Below are 27,055 nucleotides of genomic sequence, written 5' to 3' on the forward strand. Positions count from 1 at the left end.
AATACATGAATTTTAAGACATTATTTTCTGCCATAGTACTCAGATCCTACAGCAATAAATTATCAAAAAATATAATAAAAACAAATCATTTTTTCAGTTTTAACTGTAGTGAAGGTCTTTTCTTCTTACATTGTAAGTCATTTCATCAACATTTACCTGTGGATTGTATTCAGATAAATTAATTAACTTAATGCAGCATTATTTGTATCTCTATGGTGATAATTTAGTGCCAAAATTTGTGCACATATAAACCATAATCAGCGTGCATAAATCCTCCTCTCTGCACACTCGCCGTCCCTATTTGTGCTCGCTATCCTTTTTTACATGCTAACTGTCATTCTCCGTGCCCTCTAAGCGCTCACAGTTGCTGAATTTTGTCACTCTGGGGGCAGGCATTGAGTAGACCCCCCTCTCCCTCTGATTGGTCAGTTTAAAAACCTACTGTTTCAAGGTCAGAACCAAACTGAAGCAGACCAGAGCGGGTCATCCGGTGCCATCCTGCGTCAGCCTTGCCCCTGCTTTTGTATTTGTGTCTACTAGGGCTGAACGATATGGACAAAATTTCATATCTCAATATTCGTGCCAGATATCTCGATATTGATACGATATGACTACGGGTTCGGTGAAAACCAAGCATTTTTCAGAAAAATACAAACATCATAATACAAAAAAATGTGGAAAGTGCAGTTTTATTTGTAAGAACTCACTGTCAGTCATCAACATTAACATAAAGTACGAATAAAAAAATTACAAATCAAACATTTTACTGCAGAAAATGTTTTTTTTACTGCAGAAATCTACATTGTTTATATTGTTGCTTTTTCGATATTAATATCTTGAATCTTCATATCTAGATATAGATACGATAATGATATATCTTTCAGCCCTAGTGTCTACTCCTCAACATATCTCTTTTCTCTTTTCTTTTCTTTGGGTCTGCATAAAATTTAAATGGCCGTCATCAGGGCAAGACAAAGTGTATTCATCTCAGTGTGCAAGACTGATGTGGGATGATCCGCCCTGGTGTGCTTCGGATTGGTACTGACCTGGACACAGTATGTTTCTAAACTGACCAGTCAAAATTCAGTAACTGCGAGAACTTAGAAGGCATAGTAAATGTGTGCAAAAAAGGATCGCAAGTACGCATAGAGATGGTGAGCACGTAGACGGTGGCTTTGAGTGCATAGAGAGTGGGATTTATGTGGGATGATTATGGTTTCAACACACGCAAATTTTGGCACTAAATTATCTCCATACTTTTATAAAACACCTTAAGCAGTAATTAAAGAAGCAGTACATATTTTTGATTGACAGAAAGACAATTAATGAAAATATGGTCCTTTTCTGACAGTCTAATTATTTATTCAAGGGGTTACATGTACTATTGATATTCCAAACTCTTAACAGCATGGGGCAGTTGCATTTCGACTACCAAAACCACCGATGAATTGGTGCTGTGTCTCAACAGACTGTATCACTTACTGAATAAAGGGTGAAACTCATTGTTTATATACATCTGTTTTATCCAATCACCATTTCTTCTTCTTCAAACAAAAAGCTCAGTTGGTCAAAACCACACTGTCATTTTATCTTCATGGGCTGTGTCAGCTGACAGTTCATATCATAGAAATTAGCTTTGATCTGTTTTTGACACAAAACATCCAGCGAAACCACCACATCTTCCCCATTTTCCAAATGGGTTGCATGTTTAATAACTGCACTAAAAATCTGTTGTGAACTGTCTGACTTCAACATAATTACATAACATAGTCACTTTATCCCTTCATAAACTTCACAATTAATCTCATCAGTGCAGTTGAAACGCAGCAATTTCAGCATCACATTTCATTATTTTATTTCAGATCTTTGTCCAGTGGTCAAAACAATGACAATACATTTAAAAAAAAAAAATCACTTTCTTTGACTCCTCCTGTCAGTTCTCATCCTGCATTCTGTGTTGTCGTTTTCCTTCCCATGAGACACTGGCAGAATGACTCACTACTCCCCCTAGTGGTCACATGCATTCACAGCGATCCGCTGACCTATGGCTGTGAACAAAATGAGTTCATGTCTCTGCAACAGTACACTGAAATACTTAGCATAATGTCAGAACTCTTTATTCTGAACACTTTAACGATACTTTCAGGTTAATGTTTAGATTTTGCTCCGCCCCCTGAAGGGGAGGCAACGGGTATTGTTTTTGGTTCGGTTTGTTTGTTAACACTTTAGCAGCAAAACTATTGGTTCAATTCTTACCAAATTGGGTTTATAGATTACCAGTGGCCAAGAATAGGTGTCATTACACTTTGGGAAAAGTAGGTCAAAGTTCACATTTTTTATGATTTTTTAAAATCTTCCCGTTTACTTATAATGGGCATAATTCATGTGAGGGGCAGGGTTTGTTGTGCCTGGCACTACTTGTTTAGTTCTTTGTTCAAAATATTACATACAACTGTTAAAGCACAGAGTGAAACAGTTGTTATTTTAAATACATCGTTCTCTCTTTAAGAAAAGTGTTGGGGATATGGAAGAAAACATAAGACAACACACTTTGAAAACAAACAAAACACTTATAAGAACATGTTTTTCACAAGATATAGGGAAGAGGGTTATTATTTGTCACCATATGTTCACTGTTGTTTATGTATATATTTCCGTCCTTGAGTTAGTTATTATTTATTTATTTATTTATTCGCTAGCACAACTAAGAAAGGTATTGGTAAAAGGTTATATGTGTATTTGTATGTTGTGTATATGTATAAACGTATATATGTGTATATGGATGAATGAGTGTATGTGTGTTTGTGTGTGTGTGAATAGATATATAAATATAGAAGAGTAATGTAAAAGGAAGAGGGACATATATTATTAATAATACTGTAGGGAGAGGGGGTGGGGTTAAATAAGTTGCACTTCTTCCCACCCCTTTTCGGGCATGTAAATGGAATTATTGTGCTTTTCTTCTGCCTAAGATTGCTATGATTCTTGATATTTGTATTATTGTGTATGTTTTGCTTGTGCATATATGTTAAATTTCATTGCATCTTCAGAATAAATCACTAAATCAATCAAAAAGTGCACAATGTGGAATACCTCAATGTCTTTATTGCGGTTGTTGAGTCAAGGGTACAATGTTCAAAACATTTGTCCAGTTGGAAACTGCCCACCTATATGACATTGGGAGTGTTAAGAGAGACTACAGATAGTGTGTTTTGCATAGGCATAGCACTACACAAAGAGCAAGTGTCTGGTTAAACATACAAATAAAAGAAAAAAAAAACAACATAAAATGGACACAGGTTGTAAAAAACAATACGGCATTATGAAACGTAAAAAAAAAAAAAAAAAGATGTCACATTAAATCACAGATAAAGATAGTTTGGTCAAGCTCCCCTGCTCTTTTTAGGAGCCATGGAATGTGATTGTCAGACTTCTGAGCAGTAACAAAGATCAATTTAATGCCCCGGCAAACAGTTCATACATTTCTCAAAGCTTGCACTGCACAAAAAGTAAGCAAGGGAATGTACTACTTAAGTCCATGTAATGTGAGAAATAAACATGGAAATCAGAAGTTTTATTATTTATACTGAGTTGCTTTGAGGGCATCATGTACTATACCTCAACTGTCGTAAGCATTTTCATTGCAATCATAAGGCCAGAAGACGTACATAGTGGTAAATATCCTTGTACTGCAATACTATCTCACTAAATGCTAAAGCACCCTGATTTTACTTAATATGCTCTCCATTAAAAAAACACTGTTGAGCATAAAAGTGTGCATAGAAGCAATAAAGAAGTTAAAAGCAGATCTGAAAAAAGGTTGGTTTGCCGATGTCTTACATTATAAAACCTACAGATTTTAAGCAGCAAAAGGCACCTCGTGCACCTGCTTTGAAGAGGAATGTCTGAAGATTTTAAAGTGATCAAACAGGTAAAAAAAAAAAAAAGGTACAAAACAGCTAGAAACAGAAAAAGACAACACACAATAAAAACTTAAATAAAAATGACATAGAGGATAATAAAAGTCATATTGGCCTTCGAATATTCAACACTCCAATCACCTCCAAAATGAACTGCCTGTTGGTGAATAGTTTCTGGATACAAAAAAGCAAAATACCTTTTGTTATGAGTATAAAAATGTTATATAGGATACATTATGATATTCAAAACATCACATGTGCTAACATATATTACTCAGACCATTGCTGCACTATTGGTAAGACATAATAAAAGTGAAATCAGCTAAATTCTAGAAGTGCTTATATTTCTATCCTGAACTGGTGAACATTGAATAAAATAGCAATGTGTGAAGCTGTTGCTTTAAATATAAATAAAACAGAGATGGAAAATGAACTGTGTGAGGGAAAGAACTGATTTCAGCCATCTCTTTAGAATGTAGACATCTAAAATTGTAAATTCACCTACTATGTCGGCATGGAGTACAACAGATAAACCTAATTTTAATCCGTTTGTGTTCCTGGCAGGATTGTATTAAGTAATTAGTAATAGTAACTACAAATGTCCAAATTTCACAGCATTCATTTTTTTTTCTTTTAGAAAGCATAAATCATTGTGCAAGTGCACCTTATGTCGTAATCATACAAAAATATCATGCTGTGTCGGTACAGTGCTTGGACAGCGTTTCTCCTGTCCCTCCGTTTTTTGGGGGTCCTTCTTGGGAGTGTGGTCATTATTTGGTTCTTAAGACAAAGTCAGAGGAATAGTCTTGGATTGTCATGGTCCCCAGTGGCTCCTTTAAGGCATTAGTGTCCCATACCTATTAAAAAAAACACAAAACAAAACAATTTCACTGATGTTACGTGCCTTCATCACAGCTTCATATTAGTTACGTCAGTATTCAAGAAGCTGCTGGATTATCTCACTGCAGCATCGCCAAAAACCACCTGATCACATTTGGATTGATCACTTCATATTTGGTGTTTTCTGCTGCAATGTGTAAAACAGACAAAATACACAGAGCAGTCATCGAGACTTCTATGATCAACTACACTATTAACCCTTTATCGGGTAAGTGACTATTTTTGGTCATTTCTGAATACATTACAAGACAGCGACAGCACCAGTTACAGTGAGTCACCAATCTCAGGTCCAATGTGGTCTCCAGGGTCTGTAAGGTCCACCTCTGCATGAACAGTGAGTGTACCTGCTTTATTAGGTACCATGAAGTAATGGTACTAATGTAAGGAATGATGTTCAAAGGGAGAATGTGGATGTGGACAGGGGTCTGGATCAGCACTTATGTTGGTCTAATGTTAGAAAAGTGATGTTCCAATGTTCTAAAATACATGTTTCTCTCACATTACATATGTTTTTCTTGTATTTTTTACATTTACTTCTTAGATTTTTGTAAGGAACCATATATGGTAACTTCACTGACCTTGATCTTCTATATAACAATAAAAAATTTTGATTTCACGAAAGTAATAAAGTCTTTATATGTCCTCCAATGACACACTAAGGTTGAAATTTGGAATTTCAGAGTATTTCTATGAGTGCCCTATAAAGGGTTAAAATGGAGACTGGTTTGGATCTGTCTCTTAAACTCAGACATCTGGAGATTACAGCTATCATGAAGAAAACATACATAAAGAGTCAAACTGTGATGGTGTGCTAATCTGCAACATATCAGTTATTAAACTGTCCTGGCAAGAACGCTGCCTCTAACGCTCTGAGAAGCAGGACTGTGTTGATGAGAGTACACATGAATGGAGAAGCTGAATGGTCTGAATGGGAGCAAGAAGGCTGTTGAGTGGGTTTATAGGGGTGAAATCGGTGTGTATGCTCAATTTGCAACACACTGCACAGATGTATAAGGAATTCCTCAAGGCTAAACCTTCCATGAGGCTCCGGGGGAAACAAAAGGAGGTGGAGACTACACTCACATCACACTGTAAAATACAGTAGTAAGCAATGTTCAAGTGGCGTCCTGTGGAGTAAAAGGACTGCAGGGTAGACTGTGATGGGGTCATTTATTGGTTGTGGAACACATGGTGCTGCATAAATTCCATGACAAGATGAAACAATGAACCAGAGGGTTCATCATGGTTCATGATCAAAAACTGAAACTGGCACAGGAAAGCTTCCCAATAAACATACATGGAAATGTTTTCTGTGGAAAGCCAGTAGGGGGGTCATGTCCTCAGTGTGGCCTGGTTACTTTTACTGGTCTGACAAACCACATGACAGAACACTGGTTAGATTTGTCAGGATTTGCTTAGATTTGTGGTCACATTCTGTCCTCCTAGTACAGCTGCCCACTGGTACAAGAAAGATTTTTCTGACAACATTATTTGTGTCTCTACACTGCATTGTACATGTTTCTAAAAACATTTGCCAATCCTGAGGGAGACCCTCGCAACGAATTCAGTTATTTCCATTTTTACTTTAAAGCTGGGGGTCATAGTTGTTATTTGGCATCATAGAGCAAAAATAACACAATAACCTTTCAGCAGACTGTAATTCATATGATCTGAGAGCAAATGCATGTCATCCTTGTTGTGTTTTCAGACATAAATCTACTCTGTTATTGAATGTAGTGGCCCTGATGGGTCTTTCAGAAGCTCCTTCTGAACAGCATGGGTCAGGGCATGTTCCATTGTGCTCTGTACAAAAGGTGCAAAACACAAACTGACTGTATTTACATGTGCACTAGTATCACAGTTTGGAGGCATATCCAAGTTCTGATCATGTTTGGGATATGATGTCTACATCAGATACAGACAAATCTGGACACTCATATCACTGTTTACATGACAAATACTAGTATCCTGGTTAATCATTACTGGTGGTGTTTACACCTGTGATGTTCCAATAGAATGTGATCATTTATTTGTACATTTCAGTAGCCATTGTCCAGTTTACTATGGCTATAGGTGTTGAGGCCATCTTAGTTTATGTCAGACTTAGCTCTATTAAATGGTAATATGGCATTCTGGGTTTGTCTTACTGGTATTCATCTACCGCCAACAAAAGGAGATGATCAGCAGGTAAACATTCTCCTGCTGTTATTCTGTCATTATCACCATTTATAAGAAGGAAAATGAAGATGTGCAGCAGTGACTGTTGGAGTTCAGTGACTGTTTTCATGTAACTCTACACAGTAATGTTTCTGCACTGTTTTCTACTGTGACCTGACATATTGGGCTGTTTGTTTTGAGGAAGACGATATCCAGTTGATTGTTTTAATATAGGCTTAAAATAGTCAGCTTTCTGGTGCTTTTTCCAAATGATCTGATGAAGATACTTAATTTCTTTCATTGCTGAAAGATGAAACTCTATATCTTTTTGACTCCAGCAGTAGAATGCTTTCAAGGCTGCCATTATGTTTGTATTTCTGTCTTTTACACCTGTCAGTAACTGGGATAAGATGTATACATGTAACAGTTCTTCTGTCTAAGATTGTCTCGATTGCTGATTTTTGTATTATTACCTCCACCAAGGAGGTTATATTTTTGCCGGCGTTGGTTTGTCTGTCTGTTTGTCTGTCTGTCCGTGTGCAAGGTAACTCAAAAAGTTATGGGCAGATTTAGATGAAAATTTCAGGAAATGTTGATACTAGCACAAGGAACAAATGATTTAATTTTGGTGGTGATCAGGGCGGGCACTGATCTGCCTTGGTGGAGGTCTGCGCTCTACGAGTGCTTTTCTAGTTATTTATGTTTTGCTCATTCACATATATGTTAAACTTCATTGCATGTTCAGAATAAATCAACAAAAAACTAGAAATGCACTAGAAAAGAACCCCCCCACCCCACCCCGATCACCACCAAAATTTAATCATTTGGTCCTTGTGCCAGTATCAACATTTCCTGAAATTTTCATCCAAATCCATCCATAACTTTCTGAGTTATCTTGCACATGGACAGACAGACAAACCAATGCCGGCAAAAACACAACCTCCTTGGTGGAGGTAACAAATCACAAACAGTACCAAGACTCCAGATAAAGTACCCAGGTTTCTCGAAACCAGGATAAGGTTGTACCTGGGTATTGAAATTGGGATAAAGTGTTTACATGTCCAAACACAAAGACAGGATACTTCAAAACCCCACAATATCCAGGATCCTAATGTGTATGTAAACACAGACATTGTGGGATGTTATGGTTCTACCCACTGAGATGTCCAAATCACACATGTAAATCAACATCTCTGCACAAAAGGAGAACCAACAATGCAAAAGAATGGCATATGTATTTAAGATGTTTTATATATGTGACCTGCCATAAGAGCTAACCTACAGGAACCAAACAGCTACAGGTGAAATGTTGTTTTGGAAAGACAGTGAACCTGTCATGTGACAGGGAAAAGCCATCTTTACAGACAGAGGTGTGTGCTTAACGTTAGGGACAGGCTTTGGGCAGACACAGGAAAGCTTCAGGAGGAGGGGGTGGGTTTTTTTCATATTATAATGTGTTTTGGCCTTTTGACCTGATTTCTGCTTCTACAGATTTAATAAACTCTGGTTCTGTTTGGGTTGAGGACACTCCAGTCTGAAAGCACTAAAAGAATGACAAAACTCCTCTGTGGTTAAACTACAAACAAAGTAGAAGGTCTGAAAATTATGCTGCAAGTTTAACCTGACAAACATCCTCCCATGACGACCCCCCTCACTTGTGCACTTTCTCACAAATTCACATTCTCTACAGTTACAAGCTTGTAAAAACTCACCGTTGGCGACTGATTTCGTCTCCCCCCTGCCTGCCACCTGCAAAACATGCAGAAAGTGAGAGCACAGAAGGAGGCAGATGGATTCAGAAAGCTAAACACTCAACTCAGCACAGCCACAGTCACTTTCAAAGCGGCAAGAGCTTGCGACCTTTTTTCTGCACAAACACCTACAGTATACACCTATACATATGCAGATCAAATCACCCATCTGCATCCTGCTCATTTTGCTGTCCCTGATATCACAGCATAACATGGTTGGCTAATAACAGGGTCTGTGAATGCTACTTCTCCCATCTAGAGCTCATTTTACGTCAGTGCGCTCAGTACTCAGTGACACACAGCCTCAGGCCTGTGCTGCAGCTGTTCAGTGGCTGCAGGCTGCGCACAACATAGGAACGCACTCAACCAGGGTGAGAAGGAAGGAAAGTTTTTCAAAAGTAAATGTGTACACTTCTATAAAGTGTTTTGTTTGACACTACCTCCTCACAGTTGTACAAACACTGCTCATGTATATGAAAAGAATACCATTTATTACATCGACTTTAGTAAGACTTGTTTAAAACCTTGAGGTGACAAAGGTGATTAAGTATTGTAAATAAACTAAACAGTGTGTCTTACTTGTAGAGACTGTTGTTTCTCTCACACAGCAATAAAAAGTTGAGTGAAGTTGGGCTGGAAACAGTGATTAGTGGTTTCTCAGTCCAAAGCGAATCAGATGAAAGAGCGGTGATGGGATACAGCCATTTGTGAAAAGCATTCAACTCGCAGTTGGACAACAAGCACACTGTTAAATGGTTTTATGATGTAGACTTTACAGTCAACTGTAATCTTCTGGATTTTGTTGAGTGAGTCCTAACAAGCTCTGGGTGTTAATGGGAGTTATGAGTGTAATCCTTCTTTAAAACAGGCTTTACTGTGGCTTTGTCGATGCTCACTTTGTTCCGTCTATTTCACAGAAAATTAGCCAAACATGCTTTACAAGATAGACATTTAGTTTTATCTTTTTGGCTTGGTATTTACAAATAATAATAATCCATAGAGAGTGTGCCAGCACAATCACACACATCACACCAGTCATATCCAACTCTGGACTGAAAATTCTTCATATCTATAATTATTATGATTAAAATGATTACTTGTGTCCAACTACAGCAGGAGAATGCCCAGCTTTGCCGGTGATCAAGAGCAAAAAGTTGAGAGCGTGACAGCAGAGTGTGAGGTCATTCTGCGATTAAGCTTTGAAGAAACGTACAACACCACCTGTGTTACCTCTCCAGGCTTATTCCAGATTTAACGCTGAGGTCAACTAGCTATGAGAGTTCTTCAAAACAAAAACAAACACAGCGATTGTTATTCTCCCCGCTGTTATACCAGAGTCAACATACTGTGAGATTATTTTAATACTCCTATGTCTTCTCTTTAAGGATTTCTAACAAAACATGTTCTTGATTGACGACAACTGGGAAGCCATGAAAAACCACTGGAAAGCCTTCCAAGACCACAGACCAATTTGGCATAGTTAAAACATTATCTGGAATCAGTCCAGGATGTGTAAGGCTCACTTGGATTTTCCCCAGTGGGTGAGACTGGTACTCTGCTGCCTTATTGTTCACAGTTATTTGATGATGCTGCTGTACGTAGGTTGATCTTCATAGACTGTATATTATTAGTGAACTGAAATGCCACCCGTTGGTTTCTGAACTGCCGTTACTAAAATGATGAAATTCATCAACCACTATGTGACAAAGTCATTTTACTGTCTTGTTAGTGGAACCTATTAACCACAACAACTGTCGAGCTGTCTGTCAGGAAAAAAATGTGTTTTATTATATAAACTGGAACTCTGAACGTCTGGCTTGGCAGGCGGGCCAACTGTCATACAGACCTGTCAATCAAAGCCTGTCACAGCAGACATCAACACTTCTATTTGCTCTGAGATCTGATCAACAGAGGGAAAATGTTAAGATGGACCACCAGATTACTTATTAGAGGTTCCAAACAAAATGGATAAGAATGAGTCCTGAAGAAAATGATTGACTTTTATGTATAATTCAATGTTCGTCTATGGGCGCCAGGCCTTTTTAGAGCCAACCACAGGAGTTGTCAGCCGTATGACAACTTTAACACACTTCCTCATTGGCTTAATTTTTGAGCTGAAGTCCTTGGCCCTTTCAAATCCTTCAAGGTGGACAATCCTAATTTGGCATATTATCTACTTTTCAGACGAATTGTACACATGGCAATAAATAAAAAATAAACAGCAGCACTCTCAAAATATTCCTTCTGCAGTACTGACTTGAAATACGAGATTTATGACTGTATTTAAATCCATTCTTTAATATCTATCTGCTGGGTTTGTCTGTTTTAACCTGCAGGAAAATAATTAGACCATAAAGTACAATGACCGCAGAACTCCAACACGCTGTGTGTCTGGTTTTAAACAGACTCTTTGTTAAAGCAATAGTGTAAAAAGCACATTATTAGAGGTTTTGTATGTCATTGTGAGAAGTGGAAAAATATTTTCAACTATTCTAATTGTGTAACTATGGTATGATTAATTAGACTACGACAGACTGCCAGTTTTGGCATTCAGTAGGTTTCAGGTTATTTTCTAGCGTTTGTCTAAATACAGTATTACAGTTATATTTGTGTTAAATGATGCAAAATGCAGAATTTAGTCAAACCAACAATAAAAAAGCCATCACAACTCAGCCTTAACCCTCCACAAACCTTAGGAAAACATGTCTTAGTTTGTAACTAGCTAACATTTTACATTTAGATGAAGGTAAAAAAAATAAATTGGGATACAGATTGTGAATGGTGCCTAAGCCTATAACATACAGTAAGCCCTGTAAAATGAAAACAACTACCTTGGTTGGAGAGGCGCCTTTATTTTCCCATAGACTCCTCTTATTGGTGACGTCAACAGGCTTCAGGTCCTGTCAAAAAAACACAGGAGGTGGAATATAAAGCATCCCATCGGCTGTGATCAGGGTACTCAGCTTTTGCAGGTCAATTTGAAAATAGTTGTCATACTGTGGTGATGGCAGAGTACCTGAAATGTAGAGGAAGGGAATGACAGAGGAGGACGGAGGGACTGAGCAACGAGAGCAAGGGTTGACAGACACTATCAAGCAGAGAGCTGCTCATCTAGCTGAAGTGGAAAATAGCACTCTCACTATGAGCTCGAGTCAGAGGCAATTTACTTTCAAGGCGCTCACAATGCAAAGTGAAATTTAGGGAAGACTTCATAATATTGTAACACTGGAAATAGTAGCAATTTATAGCAAAAGATTTCCAGGTTTTGAGACTGAGGGGAAATTGAATCAGAACACTGTTGGAATGCCTCTCCCCTGCTATATGTTACATACACTAGTTAAACACAGGCCGGGGTCGGAAAAGCCGTCACATAAACACTGGCTTAGGTAAAATGTAAGTAGGAGTTAAATGAGGCATGATGCACTGGCACGGATCCATATACATCAGCAGGAAAGAGAGAGGGAAAAAAAAACAGTCCGATTATGATAAACTTATGATAAAATGCTCAAGTGACAGTTTTTACCAAACAGAGGCCAAATCTACATTCACAGCACATGCTGTATCCGGATATTATGACAGTTGTAGTGAATGACTTTGGACAAGCTCCATCCATGAGTAATTGTGCAAACGGACACCAGATGGCGCCAGACAGATAACACACAAATGTGCAAAAAAAAAAAAAAAAATTTCCAATGTGTCTTTACTGATGGTAAAACAGAACAGGACCAGCATTGACTTACCATAATAATACTGTAATGCACTGACTATAGCATATAACTAATAGTCATATAAGTCAATAGTTAAAGTAGGTCAACGTTGCAACGCTGATCAAGTTCTGTTTTGACTCTAAATACAAATACGTGCAACATCACACACTTATAGACTTATTTGACTTGTTTTTGAAGAATTACCCCTTAAAGCTGCAGGTAGAGTACATCCTGGTAAAGATACGAGAGGAAGAAAAACTGTTAAGAGTAGAGAGAAGATTATTTTAAGCAGAGGAGAAAATGTAAGAAAGATAAAGAAAATATTCTCCAAACACTACATGAGCTATTTTTCACCTGTAAATATCACACAGTTTATGTATTCAAATTATCAATATGGTAAACAAATATGAACAATCATTTGGCCCCCTATCAGTGAGTAAATACTGATATTTTGTAGGCCACTTTTATTTCATATTTCTTATTTTATGTTTAAATGTAGACTAAACTTTATGATTAGCCCTGTTGATGTCCTTCTCTGCCGTTATCACTTAAAGCACAGATTTCCCCCATCTTTCATATGTAAATCAGCTGTATTCCTAACCTGGACTGTATCAGGTGTATTTCTTAGCAGGAGTGACAGGGTTTGCTACGGCGCCGACCTACCGTTGGCCTTCCTCCTGACGTTTTGCTGCTCTCCGGGGTTTTATTCAGCCAGTCGTTGATGCGGCCTGCCACGCCTGTCTTCATCACAGCTGCTTCCTGTTTGGACAGGGGCAAAGGTCAGCTGAGCCCGGTCGTCATCTGCAAACGGGGCTGAGCAGGAAGTGCCAGTGAAGTGGGTTCTTTCCTCTCTCCCCTCTGTCTTTCTCTAACAAGCACATGAAGAGCGCCACACACACAGACGACTTTTTTTTTTTTGATACCTTGAATGTGCTCCCGCTGCCTCCAGGCGAGCTGAACACGTTGCCTTTCTCCCACATGCTCTTGATGTTTCGTATGCTGTCGGTGACCATGGGCAGATCCACCGCTCCGGAGCGAGGGGATCGAGACTCCTTGTTCTCCCTCTACAGAGAAAAAAATGGTGCGTTTAAACTGGCGAATAACAGCGAAGTCTGCTCTGATCAAAGCTAAGATACCTGTCTGTAATACTCAAAGGTATTTTAAGAATTCCCTCATGAGCTTGGTAATAATAACAGTGACAAATTCCTACAGCGTCTTTGATACGTCTTCAAAGTGCATTGAGAAATATTACTGTTCTGCTTTGGGTATTTAAATCAACAGCAAAATATACTGGGCATGACTTAAAAAAGAATCATCACAGAGACGCAGCATGCCAATGCTAACCTGCCTGGCTTTTCTGCCTACTTTATGTGTTTCCAGCTAAACACACTTTATATTCTATAAACAGGATGAGAGATGAATACATAAGAGCTTCGATTTCAGCACAGAAATGGTAGCTCAAATCTATTTTATAATCAGGCCTTGTAGAGGATTTTCTTCATCATTATCTCATCAAAACCACAATGAAAAACTGTCAGCAGCAGTTTTATAGAATTTACTTCAGCTTTCTGGAGATTTGTCTTTTAGGCTATGTTCAAACTGCAGGCAAATGTGGCTCAAATCGGATTTTTTTTGCCCATATGTGACCTGTATCTGATCTGTTAAAGACAGTTTGAACAGCACTAATCTGTTTTTTACAAATCTGATCCAGGCCACTTTCATATGTTGTCCTAAATCCGATACGTATCTGATATTTTGCAATGCGCCTTCAGTCTAAACGGCCAGGTCGCATTTATTCGACCTTTATGTCATTGAAATGCGACAAATGTCACAATTCAGTGTCCCAGAAGGAGGAGCAGTGAGTAAAACATATTTTCTTCCATAAACACAGTGTGCATCTGCATGGTCACATATTACATCAGGACCTCTTTTGCTCATGTGGGTCACTTCAGGGTCACATTCAGTTCATACTCAAAACTGATAAAAGTCGCATTTATTGTGTAATATGAACGCACACACAAAAAAATTTGGATTTCACCAAAAAATCCTAATTGTGCATTAAGACCGGCTGTCTGAACATAGCCTTAGTCTCCTATGTTGTTGATGTTTATGCGACTCTCCTGCCTTTTTTTATTTTTTATCACAACATTTGGATATTTCCACAACTAATGCAATGCCAACCTGAGCAGCTGAGGTGTACTGCTCCAGCCTGTTGTCTATCTTGGACACCACAGGAGAGTGAGACGCCTTCACTGTGCTGCTCGGGAAAAACATGTTTAGCAAGTCAGTGCATGAAAAATGAGACAGCTTTGAATATCACATACAATGTTGTCAACGCTTGATATTTTGTATTGTCTTGAGAGCAGACACTTGCAACCACAATTTGGAATTAATTCGGTGCTACTTAATTCAACTCCTGTTTAACAATACAAGACTCTGAGACTTACGCACTGACGTAAAAACTTTGCTATTCATCTAAAGGATCATTTTTATGCTTTTACCTTTTTTGTGCAGACTTGTTCAGGAACTCTGCCCTCTCACCAATCTGTAGAGAAAGGTTGGGAGGAGTGTGGTTCATAAATATTGCAGTGATGTTCCACACATGCATACATCATTGCAACACAACAGTTTCCTTTACTCTTCGGTAGCATTGAAACAGATGGTAAACCCAACCTCCCACTGAATTTTAATGCTTCCATTCCTTCTTTATTGTTTGCACGAGGAGCTTGACTGTAAAATGGTACAATCTGTTTCTGACTAAAGTTAATATCACACAAATGTGTTGCAAATAATAATTATATGATCCATACTACAAACAACATAATGCATTCAACTTTCTTGCCAATTAGTTAGAAAAAGATCGTTTTTAAAACAGCAGTTACTGTATGTAATTAGCTAATTCATGGGCTCCGTATATTGGGTTTCTTCTTGACCAGAAACACACAATATACTATGACTGTTTCCTCTGTGTGTGAGATGGTCTTAAAGGCATGCACATGTAGAAAAAACAGCACAAGCTTTTTTCCCCCTATTTCTGCTTTCGGACTGTGGGAATCTGAAAGGATTGTTTATGATATATGACAAAAAGGGTAAAAGAGGGGCAGCACGTGTTCCTTAGACGTTTATAAAAAAAAAAAAAAAAAAAGAACCTTAAAACAGACAAAAGACGAAGCAGCAGAAAAAATGCGCTCTCCCCTCTCTCCATAAAAAAGGACCTTGTGCTCGGCTACTGAATGTGGGAGTTCCCAAAATACTTCTCGACAGGAAATTCCCCATTCTCAGACGCGTTTTAAAGAGCTGTAGCCATCCGAACGCAGTTACAGTAATCCTGTTATCCCTAATCGCTTTCCTGCATCCACGCAGCCTGTCCTTCATTCTGTCCCTCTGTCCTAGGGAACACTGTACTTTATCTGTAGTATGTGGCAGGGTTATGCTGCTTCACTGCTGATAACGTGCAGGCAAGCTCCAGGAACTGTGTGTTCCACCAAGAAAGGATTACTGATAGTAAATAGGAAGGCATATTTCTCCATTTATTGCATGGAACAAAAGCAAAAATATGGCAGTGGCTGAGTAAAAACACACTCAGAGAGGAAAATCTTTGAAGGAAAGACAGGATGTTCTTTAAGGTGCACATTTGGAAATCTGAAATTTTGACACTTTTCAAAGAAATGAAGAAGCATTTAAGTTACTTGGCACATCAAGGGGAAAATGTTCAGTTTGGGGTAGAAACTGAAAAACAGATCTATTTGTACATTTTTATGGCACTAGAAAGAGGAATAACATTATTATTTATCTGGTTTCTGGACACCTGACGAAAGCAAGTGGCCTTATTTTAACTTCAGTTTGGTCCCCGTCATTCGACACATTTTCCTTTCTGTCATTTGAGTATGTAGAAGACACAATAGGGTTTTAAAGCTTTGCTGAAAACTGAGTTGACAGAGCAGTGAGACTAAACCCAAACACTGAAGTTTAGGGCCATGAAACTAAAACAATGATCTGAGGAAAGCCGACACACTCTGCAAAGCTGTAGAAAACTCAACTTGATATCTGTTTTTACAAGTAACACGTATGCCATTTGATTTTTCTGCTAAAATAACAAGACCTTTGCATTAATTTCAAGTGCAGGAACTGCTGTTGAGCAGCATAATGCTCATTTTAGTCGAATATACACTGCATTTGTCTGCTCAGGCCTACCATACTAAAATAAAACTATATGATGTTGGAATATACAAAGGTATTGTTATAAGCAGGTACAGGCAGATGAACAGAAACACCTACATGTATAACAATCCACATCAACCACAAAGATGCACACAAAGAGACAAACAAACACTCAAATGTACCTACAGTAAACATGATGACAAAGTAAAGCCGAGTCTGTGAGGCGAGTGCAGCCAAGTGAAGAAACACAGTTCAACACTATTTACTAAATTGACCACAAACAAACAACCGTTATCAGAGTTCACACTTTACTGATGAGTTGAGCTTCAAGCGGTGTCTTAAGTCTCACCAGCGTGGACCAAATGGATATTACTGGTAACTGTCACTAATTAGATTTTCTTCACTGGCTGAAAATCCCCCTCGGATTTCGGTGGGTGGGAGTTAGCTTTTGGCAACACTGGAAATATTTATTCACATCTGACTTGATTAAGCCTTCCTTCACCATGACAAACATTTATCTTTTGAATGCAGGGAGGACTTGGGTTGTTTTTTCTATGAGGCAAATAAAAACTCTGCAGGCTGCTGACTTGTTCACCTTCATTCACCAATTCATCTCGGTCCGTCATAAATTTGTGCACTCCTACGCTTCAGGCAAAAATGCTTCACGCAGAGAGCTAAAAGAGGTGAGAGGGGCAGATGCAGGTCATCTGGCACTTAATCTCTCCAAATATTTTCAATGTTTAACTTGCGCTTTACTGCGGTGCCGGATGAGTGGGATTTACACGTTTTTGAGCTGTATAAGTTGCTGACTACATTATTCTTATAAGTACAATGAATAAATGCAAAACACAGCAGAGGAGAAGTGCTTCATAGTTGCTGTACAGCTGTACTGTGAATTTTTGCACATATTAAGAATTTATTTTATTACTATTTATCTTTAACCCTATAACGCCAAACGTATCATATTTGATACATGAGTTTTGAGGCCCTTTTCATGATCAGTGAGCTATTTTTTGTCTTGAAAAACCTGATGTATACAATTAGATACATGCAATACACAGATAATCCACCAGGGGGAGGAATTCATTCACCAGAGGCCTTTCCAGTGACACTACCAGACTGTCATTAATGAGGGAGGAGGCAGAACTTTGACCCTTTAGAAAAGGAAGTACCAATTTATTAGACGTTTGTGTTATATTGTGTTTTTGTTGATTCAAAAATAGTATTTGAGCTTTGAGACCCGATGGATCAAATATGATACAAAATTGAAACTCATGCATGAAAATTGATATTTGAAAAAAAAAAAAAAAAAAAAGTTTTGGTTGTTCAAAAGAACCAATAAAGGCTCCAGTTTCAAAGAACTGGAATTTTCTGTCAATGATTAAATGGTTCAGGCTTTACAGGGTTACATTATTTTTCGCATATTTTTATGGTAGTTTTATTCTACCCTACTTACTGTTTATATATTCTATTTTAGATTTTGGTCTTTATCTTCTTATGCTACAAACCGAGACCTGGATATCCACATTTATCTATCATGGACTAGGAAGCTTATTATTGTTATTAATTATTTAAGGATAAAGTGTGTGTGTGTGGGGGGGTTATAAGTTATGCATTTCTCACTCCTTTTCGAATATGAATTTTATGTCTTATGTTTAAATGTTTTGTTTGTTTATTTATATTTCTTCTTTTTTGACATTCATATTTGAAATAAATACATCAGTCAAAGGACAATAAAACTTAGTTTGAGGTTTTTTTTTTATGTCAGGTGGCTGAGACACTGACAAATGAAACTGCCTATTGCAATGCAGAGATACGAGGCTAAAAGCACAGTGACCAGCCTGGTGTTTGCATACATGGGCATAAAATCCCTGAGCAGAGAGTCAAGGCTGGCATTTGCTCCACTTGCTGTCTTTACCCAACTCTGTTTCCCCAAATTTGCAATCTCCGTGAAATGAATGCGCAAAATGCTCCAAAAAAATAATGTTATAAAAAAGAAAAAGGTGGCTGACTAACCTTCAGAGAGGAGCCTCGAGGACTGACACACTTGAAGGGTTTGTCCTCCCCGTCCATACTGTCCTCCACCTTCTGCCTCTTCTCAGCTGCCTCTGCTCTCCTCTTTTCAATCTCCTCCTTCATCTTCCTCTTCTCCTCCTGAGAATATCACATTTAAAACAGGTTAAGCAGATGCACATTCTGTACGATGCAACATTTGACCTTAACTAAACTGTTGTCTTTGGTTCTGACCTGAATCTGAATTAATAACAGTCAATTACTACTGTGATGTGACGTCCTCTTGGCTTGGCTTTTCTGTTCATTTAAGAGGAGAACATGTAGGTGGCGCTCTTTTACTTTGTCTGCTCATGCTTAGTGACAACTTGTTTTCTATTTACTTTCAACAAACCACCGTTGCTGCTGGAAACCGCTTCCTGTGTATCTGAGTATTTTTCCTGGGAGAACAGACCCCATGTGTTGGGAAACAGCAAATGCAATAATCTTTGACATCTTGGTATATGTTTAATGGCTTTCATATGACGAGAATAATAACATGTAAATCCACATATAATAAAGTTTACTAGGCTTATATTTAACCGAAAACCAGCAACGTAAATGTACTCGACACAAACAAAAGATATGTGCCACTTTATAATTGATTTACTCACTTTATCCAATGAAGCAGGTCAGGAACAAATTCAATTACTCGGAGCACATTCTGATTTACAATCATTGTCCGCTACAGGAAAAAAGCCATTTTGGAAAGCCTGAGACATATCTGAAACTATCAACAGTTTTTTTTTGACAGTTAATGTATGAACCATTTGTGCTGTGTTCAGACGAGGGCTGGTACTTGGCAGTATATCAGCCCTTTCCAGCAGCCTTGTCTTGGTTAATTAGTAGCTCTGTATCTCTGGGCCATCTTTTAATTACAAAGCAAAAGTCCTCATTAACATCACACTAGAGGAGAAGAAAAGGCGCAGATAGTGAGAGACGGGCCGCCACATCCGACGCCAAGATCAACAAAGAAGACCGATCAGGGTAAAAGTGAAAAAAATACAGGGCCTTAGAGAGAGAGAGACCAGCTGAAAAAGAGACCAAAGGGCTGCAGAGCGCCAAAGTGTAGGAATGAGGAGGTCAACGGGAGGTCATGTTAAATACATAAGAATGAAGTTGTTGTAAGAGTAGTAAAAAGCATTAACATGCATGAGTTTTAAGAGGGGCCCGAATTAGAGGGGAGGAAGAGTTTCCATTCAAAGATGTAGATGTCAGCTCCAGTGAATATTCACAGTGCGGTCTCTTCTTAAAACCCACCTGTTCTCCTTATCCTTTTAACACTGACAATGTTAACATTTTGTTTCGTTTTTATATTTTAACTTGTTTTATTTATTTGATTTTATTGTTTCTTAATGCTTTTATAACTTTTTTTTATTGTGCTTTTAGTCTTCTGAACACCACTTCGGTTGTTTTAAAGTGCTTTATAAATAAAGTTGGATTGGATTGGAGTGCAGAGAGATGTGTTTTGGTTTTGTAATGTTTATGCACTGAAGTGGTCACACAGATACTGGTACTGATGCAGTTATTTAGATCATAGGTCAGGGGTGTCAAACTCATTTTAGTTCAGTGGCCACATTCAGCCAAATTTGATCTCAAATGGGCCAGAGCAGTAAAATAATAACATAATAATATATAAATAATGTCAACTCCAAACTTTCCTCTATGTTTTAGAGTGGAAAACAAGTAACAATACATTATAAAAATGTTTCCATCTACAAACTATCCTTTAAAACAATGTGAATAACATGAATAATCAGAAATTTCTCAAGAAAAATAAGAGTAATTTTAACAATATTCTGCCTCGGTTTATCATTTACACATGTGCATTACAACTTACAGATCACAGAGGAAATGGCAGTGAAATGACAGCTTGTTTTAGTATAAATACAGTAAAATTACATACAAATGTTTACATTTACAAAAAGAAAAAATTGGAGGTGTCAGTATTTATATGCTAATATGACAGTATTATCTTATCACTTTATCTTCTTTTACTGATCTGACCCACTTGGGAATGAATTGGTCTGTATGTGGAACCTGAACTAAAATGACTGTTAATATATTAGTGTAATTTTTGCATTTCACAACTTCATACCACGTTTGACACCCCTGTCATAGATGATTGAATGCTGATTTTTTAAAACGACTTCTACATAAAAGAGAGACGTATTTGATACTTTATATTAACTGATGAAAGAGTAACCATAAAAAATCAGTTGTGATACAGTGAGATGCAGAGATTTGGACTGTTGACACATGGATCTTGAATGGAATTGTGAGTCCATTATATTCACCTCAAATAGGTGACATCATGCTAACAATCTGAGTAATCATGGCAACAAAAGTCACAATAAATGCTAAAGATTTCCCATTTCTAATGGAAATATATTGGGAAAATGATTCAATCAACACCTTCTATAGAGCCACATAACTTAGTCACACTTTAACATAGACACATGGTTGGAACTTTAAATAAGCCACAAGATGTCAGACCTTATTGGATTCAATTAGTGTCTCATTATCTTAAATGGTATTCATGAAATTGCAGTTTAAAATGTAGTCCTTGTCATGATTTTGCCCAGACTTTTCAAGACTTTTCAGTGTTGAGCTCTTTACAAACCACGTTATTTTTTCATTTGATTAATTTACATGTTATTATATATTTATTCCAAATCATTGTCTATGTCATTACTGCATAAACACATAGAATATGAATAGGAGTCTAGGTCTGCTCGAGGTTTCTGCCTGTTAATGGGAAGTTTTTCCTCGTCACTGTCACCAGTCACAAGTGTTTGCTCCTGGAGGATTCTGTTGGGTTTCTGTAAATTAGCTTAGAGTCTGGTTTTGACCAACTCTATATATAAAGTGTCATGAGATAACTTTTTTGTTGCGATCTGGCGCTATATAAATAAAATTTGATTGATTGAGTGATTTAATTGGTTTTCCCCTGTAAGTCGCTTTGGAAAAAAGCATCTGCCAAATGCGTAAACATAAAAATAAACATGAATATTCAATGTGATATCATGACTTGTGCAAATATACACGCCACTTTTAATTGCTGTGTTATCTGTATGCATTATAAGTTTTCCCCGTGTATGTTCACGATGTTGGCCCCTGTCCAACCTGAATCAATGCATCAAATACCATGCACTGAGGGTTAGGGTTAGGTGTTCAGGTTATGTGAACCGGAGAAAAAAATGACACACGATCAGATGGTGTTCAATTACACATGAAAAGTCAAAAATGCATTCGTTAGGCACGCCAAATGCCATAAGAACTGGCGTGACATACAACGTGATTTCATGAGGTCAGTCTCTGAATATTACATGGTGAAAAAGTTTTATTTATTTGATCGTTCCAAGCTGAATAAAGGCATGAACCAACTGTGTGAAACAATTATGTGACATCAGCAATGATGGACCCGGAACTGATGATTTCTAGTCATGTGATATGAAACAGATAAATGAAAATGAAGTGAAGGACAGCATGTGGAACAGAATCAGCAAAGAGATTATGTGTTTTTTTTTATTTTTACCTCAACACTGGTCATAGACCCCAAGGAACAGAATGCACTGGTTCTGACAAACAGTATGTAGATGATGTTGAATGCATTAATATTTCTGTAAAATGTCCTATGCGTAGATATTCAAATCTTGTACTGAATAAATGCTCCAACTATCGTAAGTTCAAATTGCTGTCGGTGTGAATATTTTTATGGAAAATATTCATGGGTGAGTGTTTCTTTACTTCTTGATATTTATTGGTCAAGCCTAATTATATACAGTCTGTGCTTCTGTTCCTGGAGTGTAAAGGCCTTTAGAGTAGATGATGCTATTACTAGGGTGGAAAGAGCCTTTGGGAAACAGTCAAAACCTTTCTTTTTATTTGAGAGCGTTTACAACCAGAGCACGATATTTAGCACAAATCTAGCTGTATTTGCTTTCTTTCATTCACAGCATGACTCCCAAAATCCAGTGACTTACTCAGTTTGAATTCTGGCCATCAAAGCTCCATCCACCATTCAATTCAACCCAACTACAGGTCAGAGCAGATATTTATAATTTTTTACAAGGCTATCTATAACAAAATATAAACTAAAATACATAATGTTTAAATAAAACACCTTCAGCTACATCTGTTGTTAAAGTGAATGAATCTGTGAATGGAGCGCTGTGGGCAAAAGGCAAATCTGCAGCAGGCAGTTGGCACAAATGTCTGCTGAAACGCTGTATTTTATGATTAGATTTCTTATTATTTATGATCCAGTTTAAAGTCTATGCAGAAACAGAATCAGTATGAGTTTTAAGAGGCTGTGAGACTAAAGTGTTTCAGTGCATACAGGTGTGAAGGCTAAATCAACATGATAGTAAAACAGTAAGAGTAGCTGAGACACAAAAAATAAGAAGAATACATTCTAATAAAACTCTGTCCTTCCCCACCTCCTCTCTGGCTTTCCTCTCTGCTTCCTCCTGCTTCTTCTGCCTCTCCTCCTCCTCCAGCACCTTCCTCCTCTCCTCTCTCTTCCTCTTCAGCTCCTCCAGCTCGACTTCAGCCTCCTGTTGTTTTTGTCTCATTCTTTCAAATTCTTCGCTCTCGGCGTCGTCGCGGCGGCGTTTGAGCTCCTCCAGCTTGCGTTCTGCCTCTAAGCGGGCAGCGTCGTCCTGCTCGTCGGCCGCGGACACCTCAGGGGAACGTACGCTGCCGCGACTGGGACACAAACACATAAACACCGGGAGGAAAATCAGAGCACGAATGCAGGTGACACTGAGTGACTATTTTGTTCTTTCATGCATAAGCAAACACACAAACACACAAACACACGTGCACATGCAAAGAGCAACAATCACCTCTGTAAAGATAAGGTTACAGCGCATCTCGAGTTTCCCGCCGCTGTTTAACACTGTGAACTTACTGTAAGTGGCCTTCGTCAAAAACACACAAGAGCTCTGATCAAGCAAAATCCAAAACAGCAACAGTGTTCGACAACTTGACTCAAGTACGCCTCTCAATTATTTTACAAATGCCTTCAGGCAATGCTGCTGTGTGACAAACAGTAACTGTCAGGCTGTAACACTAATATGTTCCTGCTTGATTAAAATGCAAACACCTCATGCTATTCAGACAAAAACAAGCATCTGTTTTTGGCAAATTTAGAACAGAGTAGTATCCACTGTCATTTAGCACACTGACAACTTACATACAATATGGGTGTTGTTTTTGGTTTGGTTTGTTTGTTTCTTAACACTTTAGCAGCAAAACTATTGGTTGAATTCATACCAAATTAGGTTTATAGATTGCCAGTGACCCAGAATAGATCTGATTACATTTTGGGAACAGTAGGTCAAAGATCAAATTTTTTATGAATTTTTGAAATAAATCCCCCCCCCCCCATTTACTTATAATGGGCAAAATTCCACATGTATGTAGCAGCAAAACTATACGTTGAATTCATACCAAATTGGGTTTATAGATCGCCAGTGACCCAGAATAGATGTGGTTACATTTTGGGTAAAGTAGGTCAAAGTTCCAATTTTTTAATACATTTTTCAAATCTTTTTTCTTCTCCCATTTACTTATAATGGGTGAAATTTCAAATGTCCATAAAAACATAAATTTTGTTTCAATTTACTTCGAACTTGGCACATATATAAAGGCAGTTGATATGCTGACATCAGCACACACATAGACATGATGACATCATTTGGATCGATGCCAAAATAAGCTACAATATGTGTGAGGGGCGGGGTTTGTTGTGCCTGGAACCACTTGTTTAATATGCGTTTTTGTTATGATTTTTCTAATTTTGGAAACTTGTATGTTAGATATTTTATTTTGAGCTGACCTTTGTCTCTAGAATATTCAATGACTGCTGTACTTTTCCACACCTGGACTAGTCTGAGAGGCTGTGATATATCAGTATATATCATACAGAGGTAACAGCTTTAATATCAGCTTTATAAAGCAGTGCTCCCATTTTTCCACTGCTTTTTATTGCCAATATTTGGGTGACTATAGAATTGCAATGTCTGTACAGTATTTTATAAATCTCATTCTGCTATCGCTGCAAAATAAAAGCATGGTTGTTATTCTCACCTCAATTGTTTCTCACCTGCATTTGTTGCAGTTGTTTTTATGAAGTGTTAAAGTATTGATAATAATACTGGAGTTTCGTATTATCTTTTAATAACCACACCAGATGGATGTTTGAAGCTAATATGAGTGATAAAATATATCATCAGTGCTGCATAGACAGAAAAGCCTGTCAGTTATTGTAATTTCCTAAAATATATTCTAAGCAGGCATCAAATTAGGATATAAATCAAAGGATTTCTGCTTTAGGAGAAACAGAGTGTGCTGAATAATTCATACCAACTGGCTATCCCCAGTGTGGCCTGAAAACAAGAGCCAGGATGGACGTGGTGTGTGTTGTGTGTCTGTACCTGAGGGTCCGCTCAGGTTTCCTGTGCTGTTTGGGAGCCGCCTCCTCATGCAGCGCTCCGTTCTGCTTCCTCTGCTCCTCCCTCTCATTCACCTGCAGCGTGAATGTGCACAACAACGAACACAGGAGCAGTGAACACAGATGCTGACGGTGGGTTGGTCTGAAGGGCAGGTTTTATCATGTGGCATCATGTCTCATGATAAAAAAACAACAAAATAAATCATCCAGATCATCACATGACACAGTGTCCACTCATTGTAAAGCAGGGGTGTCAAACATAAGGCCCAGAGGCCAAATGTGCCCCCCCTCAGAGATTCCAATCCAGACCATGGCATGAACTTATGAAATGCAAAAATTACACTTAAAGGGGTCATATTTAGTTAAACCCACTTTTATTAGTCTATGGTTCATTTATTTGTATATTTGGACCCTAACAGTTCATACAGTTTGAATCTGAACCCTCCAGATGCTGCAAAGCTATCTTTATATTCCTGGAAAAATTGAGTGGATTTCTACAACCCTTTTCAATTCCTTCTTAATTTGTTATGTTTATAACTAGTTACGTCACAACATTTGCACATATAAGGTCAAGACTTCTGACAAACATTTCTCTGAGCACGACATAATTGTTTATCAGCAGCAGCGGTTGTAGTCCATATTGAAAATATGTCAAAACTTCGAGCTGATTACCTAAAATGTTCAGTTGTTGGTTGTATTAACAAATACAAGTGGCTAAATGAGACAGAAAGCACAGTCAACAACCCAGAAGGGGGTGGGGTCATGTGCATTTAAAGGGCCGGCGCTCAAAACGACCTTTTTGGTGTCATTACTCAGAAATAGGTTTGAAGATGGACCTGTGGAGTTCAATTAAGGAAGAATTCAGATCCAAGCATAGCATTTACAGTTTATGTAGACCACAGGGAAATGTTTTAAAATGCATAATTTCATTTTTTAAAAAAAAGCAAAATATCACTCCTTCAAAATATTCACAAAAACTTTAGTTCAGGTTCCACATACAGATCAGTAAAATATTATCATAATGACCTCCAAATACTCATAACTCTAAATTCTTCTCTTCATAAATGTAAACATTTTCATGTAATAATTATCCACTAAATTTACACCAAAAGAAACTATAATTTCACAAAAATTTAAATATCCTGAACAAATGAGAACAACTTGAAATGTCTTAAGAGAAGTGTAATTTTAACTATTTTCTGCCTGTTATTAAATGTTTAGTGTATTTGTAAATCCACTGTGATCTGTCAGTTGTAATGAACATGTGTAAATGATAAACTGAAGCATAATATTGTTAAAATTGCACTTATTTTTCTTAAGCAATTTAAGGTTGTTCATGTTATTCACATTGTTTTAAAGGACAGTTTGGAGATGTAAACATTTTCATCATGTAAGGAAAATTTGGACTTGACATTATTTATATATAACTATGTTATTATATTACTGGTCGGGCCCATTTTAGTTTAAATTTGTCTGAATTTGGCCCCTGAACTAAAATAAGTTTTACACCCACGTTGTAAAGCATCTCCATCTGTATTCTTACTTGTCATTTTCTTTAACTTGCAACGTTCTCTGTACGTACTGTCTGTCATGGACAGATGACCATGTGTGTTTCACAGCGGCTACTTGTCTTCCTTAGATGGATGTTAGATGTATTTTACATCATAATGTCGCTGATTTCTATCTAGATCATATGTCTTAAAGTGCTCAATAACAGAGTAACTAGAATCTAAGAACTTGCAGAGTTGAATGTCAAGCAGAAACATGCTAATGCACCCTAATATTCTAATTATTATTATTACTTGAGAGGTGTTTTTCATCTTGACATAAAGTGCCAAGACACATTAAGTGAGTGTGTGCGCACTATGGTTTATACTATTAGGGGAATTTATAAACTAAGGAGACATCTGGTCGGCTGACGGAGCTCATAATGACCTTTGTTTGTAAGAA

General features: G+C 37.7%; 1 protein-coding gene across 8 annotated transcripts in view; it reads right to left on the bottom strand.

The window, feature by feature from the left end:
- Positions 1-3,085: 3,085 nt before the first annotated feature.
- The window catches only part of cald1a (caldesmon 1a), a 68,223-nt gene continuing 44,253 nt past the window's right edge, over positions 3,086-27,055 (bottom strand). For 3 of the 8 annotated variants that reach the window (XM_030149726.1, XM_030149724.1, XM_030149725.1), the window contains 10 exons: positions 25,089-25,180; positions 23,088-23,355; positions 18,613-18,750; positions 14,937-14,980; positions 14,617-14,692; positions 13,359-13,499; positions 13,099-13,194; positions 11,560-11,628; positions 8,690-8,726; positions 3,086-4,777 (listed from right to left, as the gene is read on the bottom strand). In XM_030149726.1, coding sequence (XP_030005586.1) covers positions 4,764-4,777; positions 8,690-8,726; positions 11,560-11,628; positions 13,099-13,194; positions 13,359-13,499; positions 14,617-14,692; positions 14,937-14,980; positions 18,613-18,750; positions 23,088-23,355; positions 25,089-25,180 — 975 coding nt within the window. In that variant the 3' untranslated portion in view covers positions 3,086-4,763. Of the gene's footprint in view, positions 4,778-8,689; positions 8,727-9,941; positions 10,011-11,559; positions 11,629-13,098; positions 13,195-13,358; positions 13,500-14,616; positions 14,695-14,936; positions 14,981-18,612; positions 18,751-23,087; positions 23,356-25,088; positions 25,181-27,055 lie in introns of those variants that run through there. The other 5 variants (XR_003936842.1, XR_003936843.1, XR_003936844.1 and 2 more) reach the window with 5 other exon arrangements.

This window comes from Sphaeramia orbicularis, chromosome 12 (assembly GCF_902148855.1).
Source record: "Sphaeramia orbicularis chromosome 12, fSphaOr1.1, whole genome shotgun sequence".
Lineage (NCBI taxonomy): Eukaryota > Metazoa > Chordata > Actinopteri > Kurtiformes > Apogonidae > Sphaeramia > Sphaeramia orbicularis.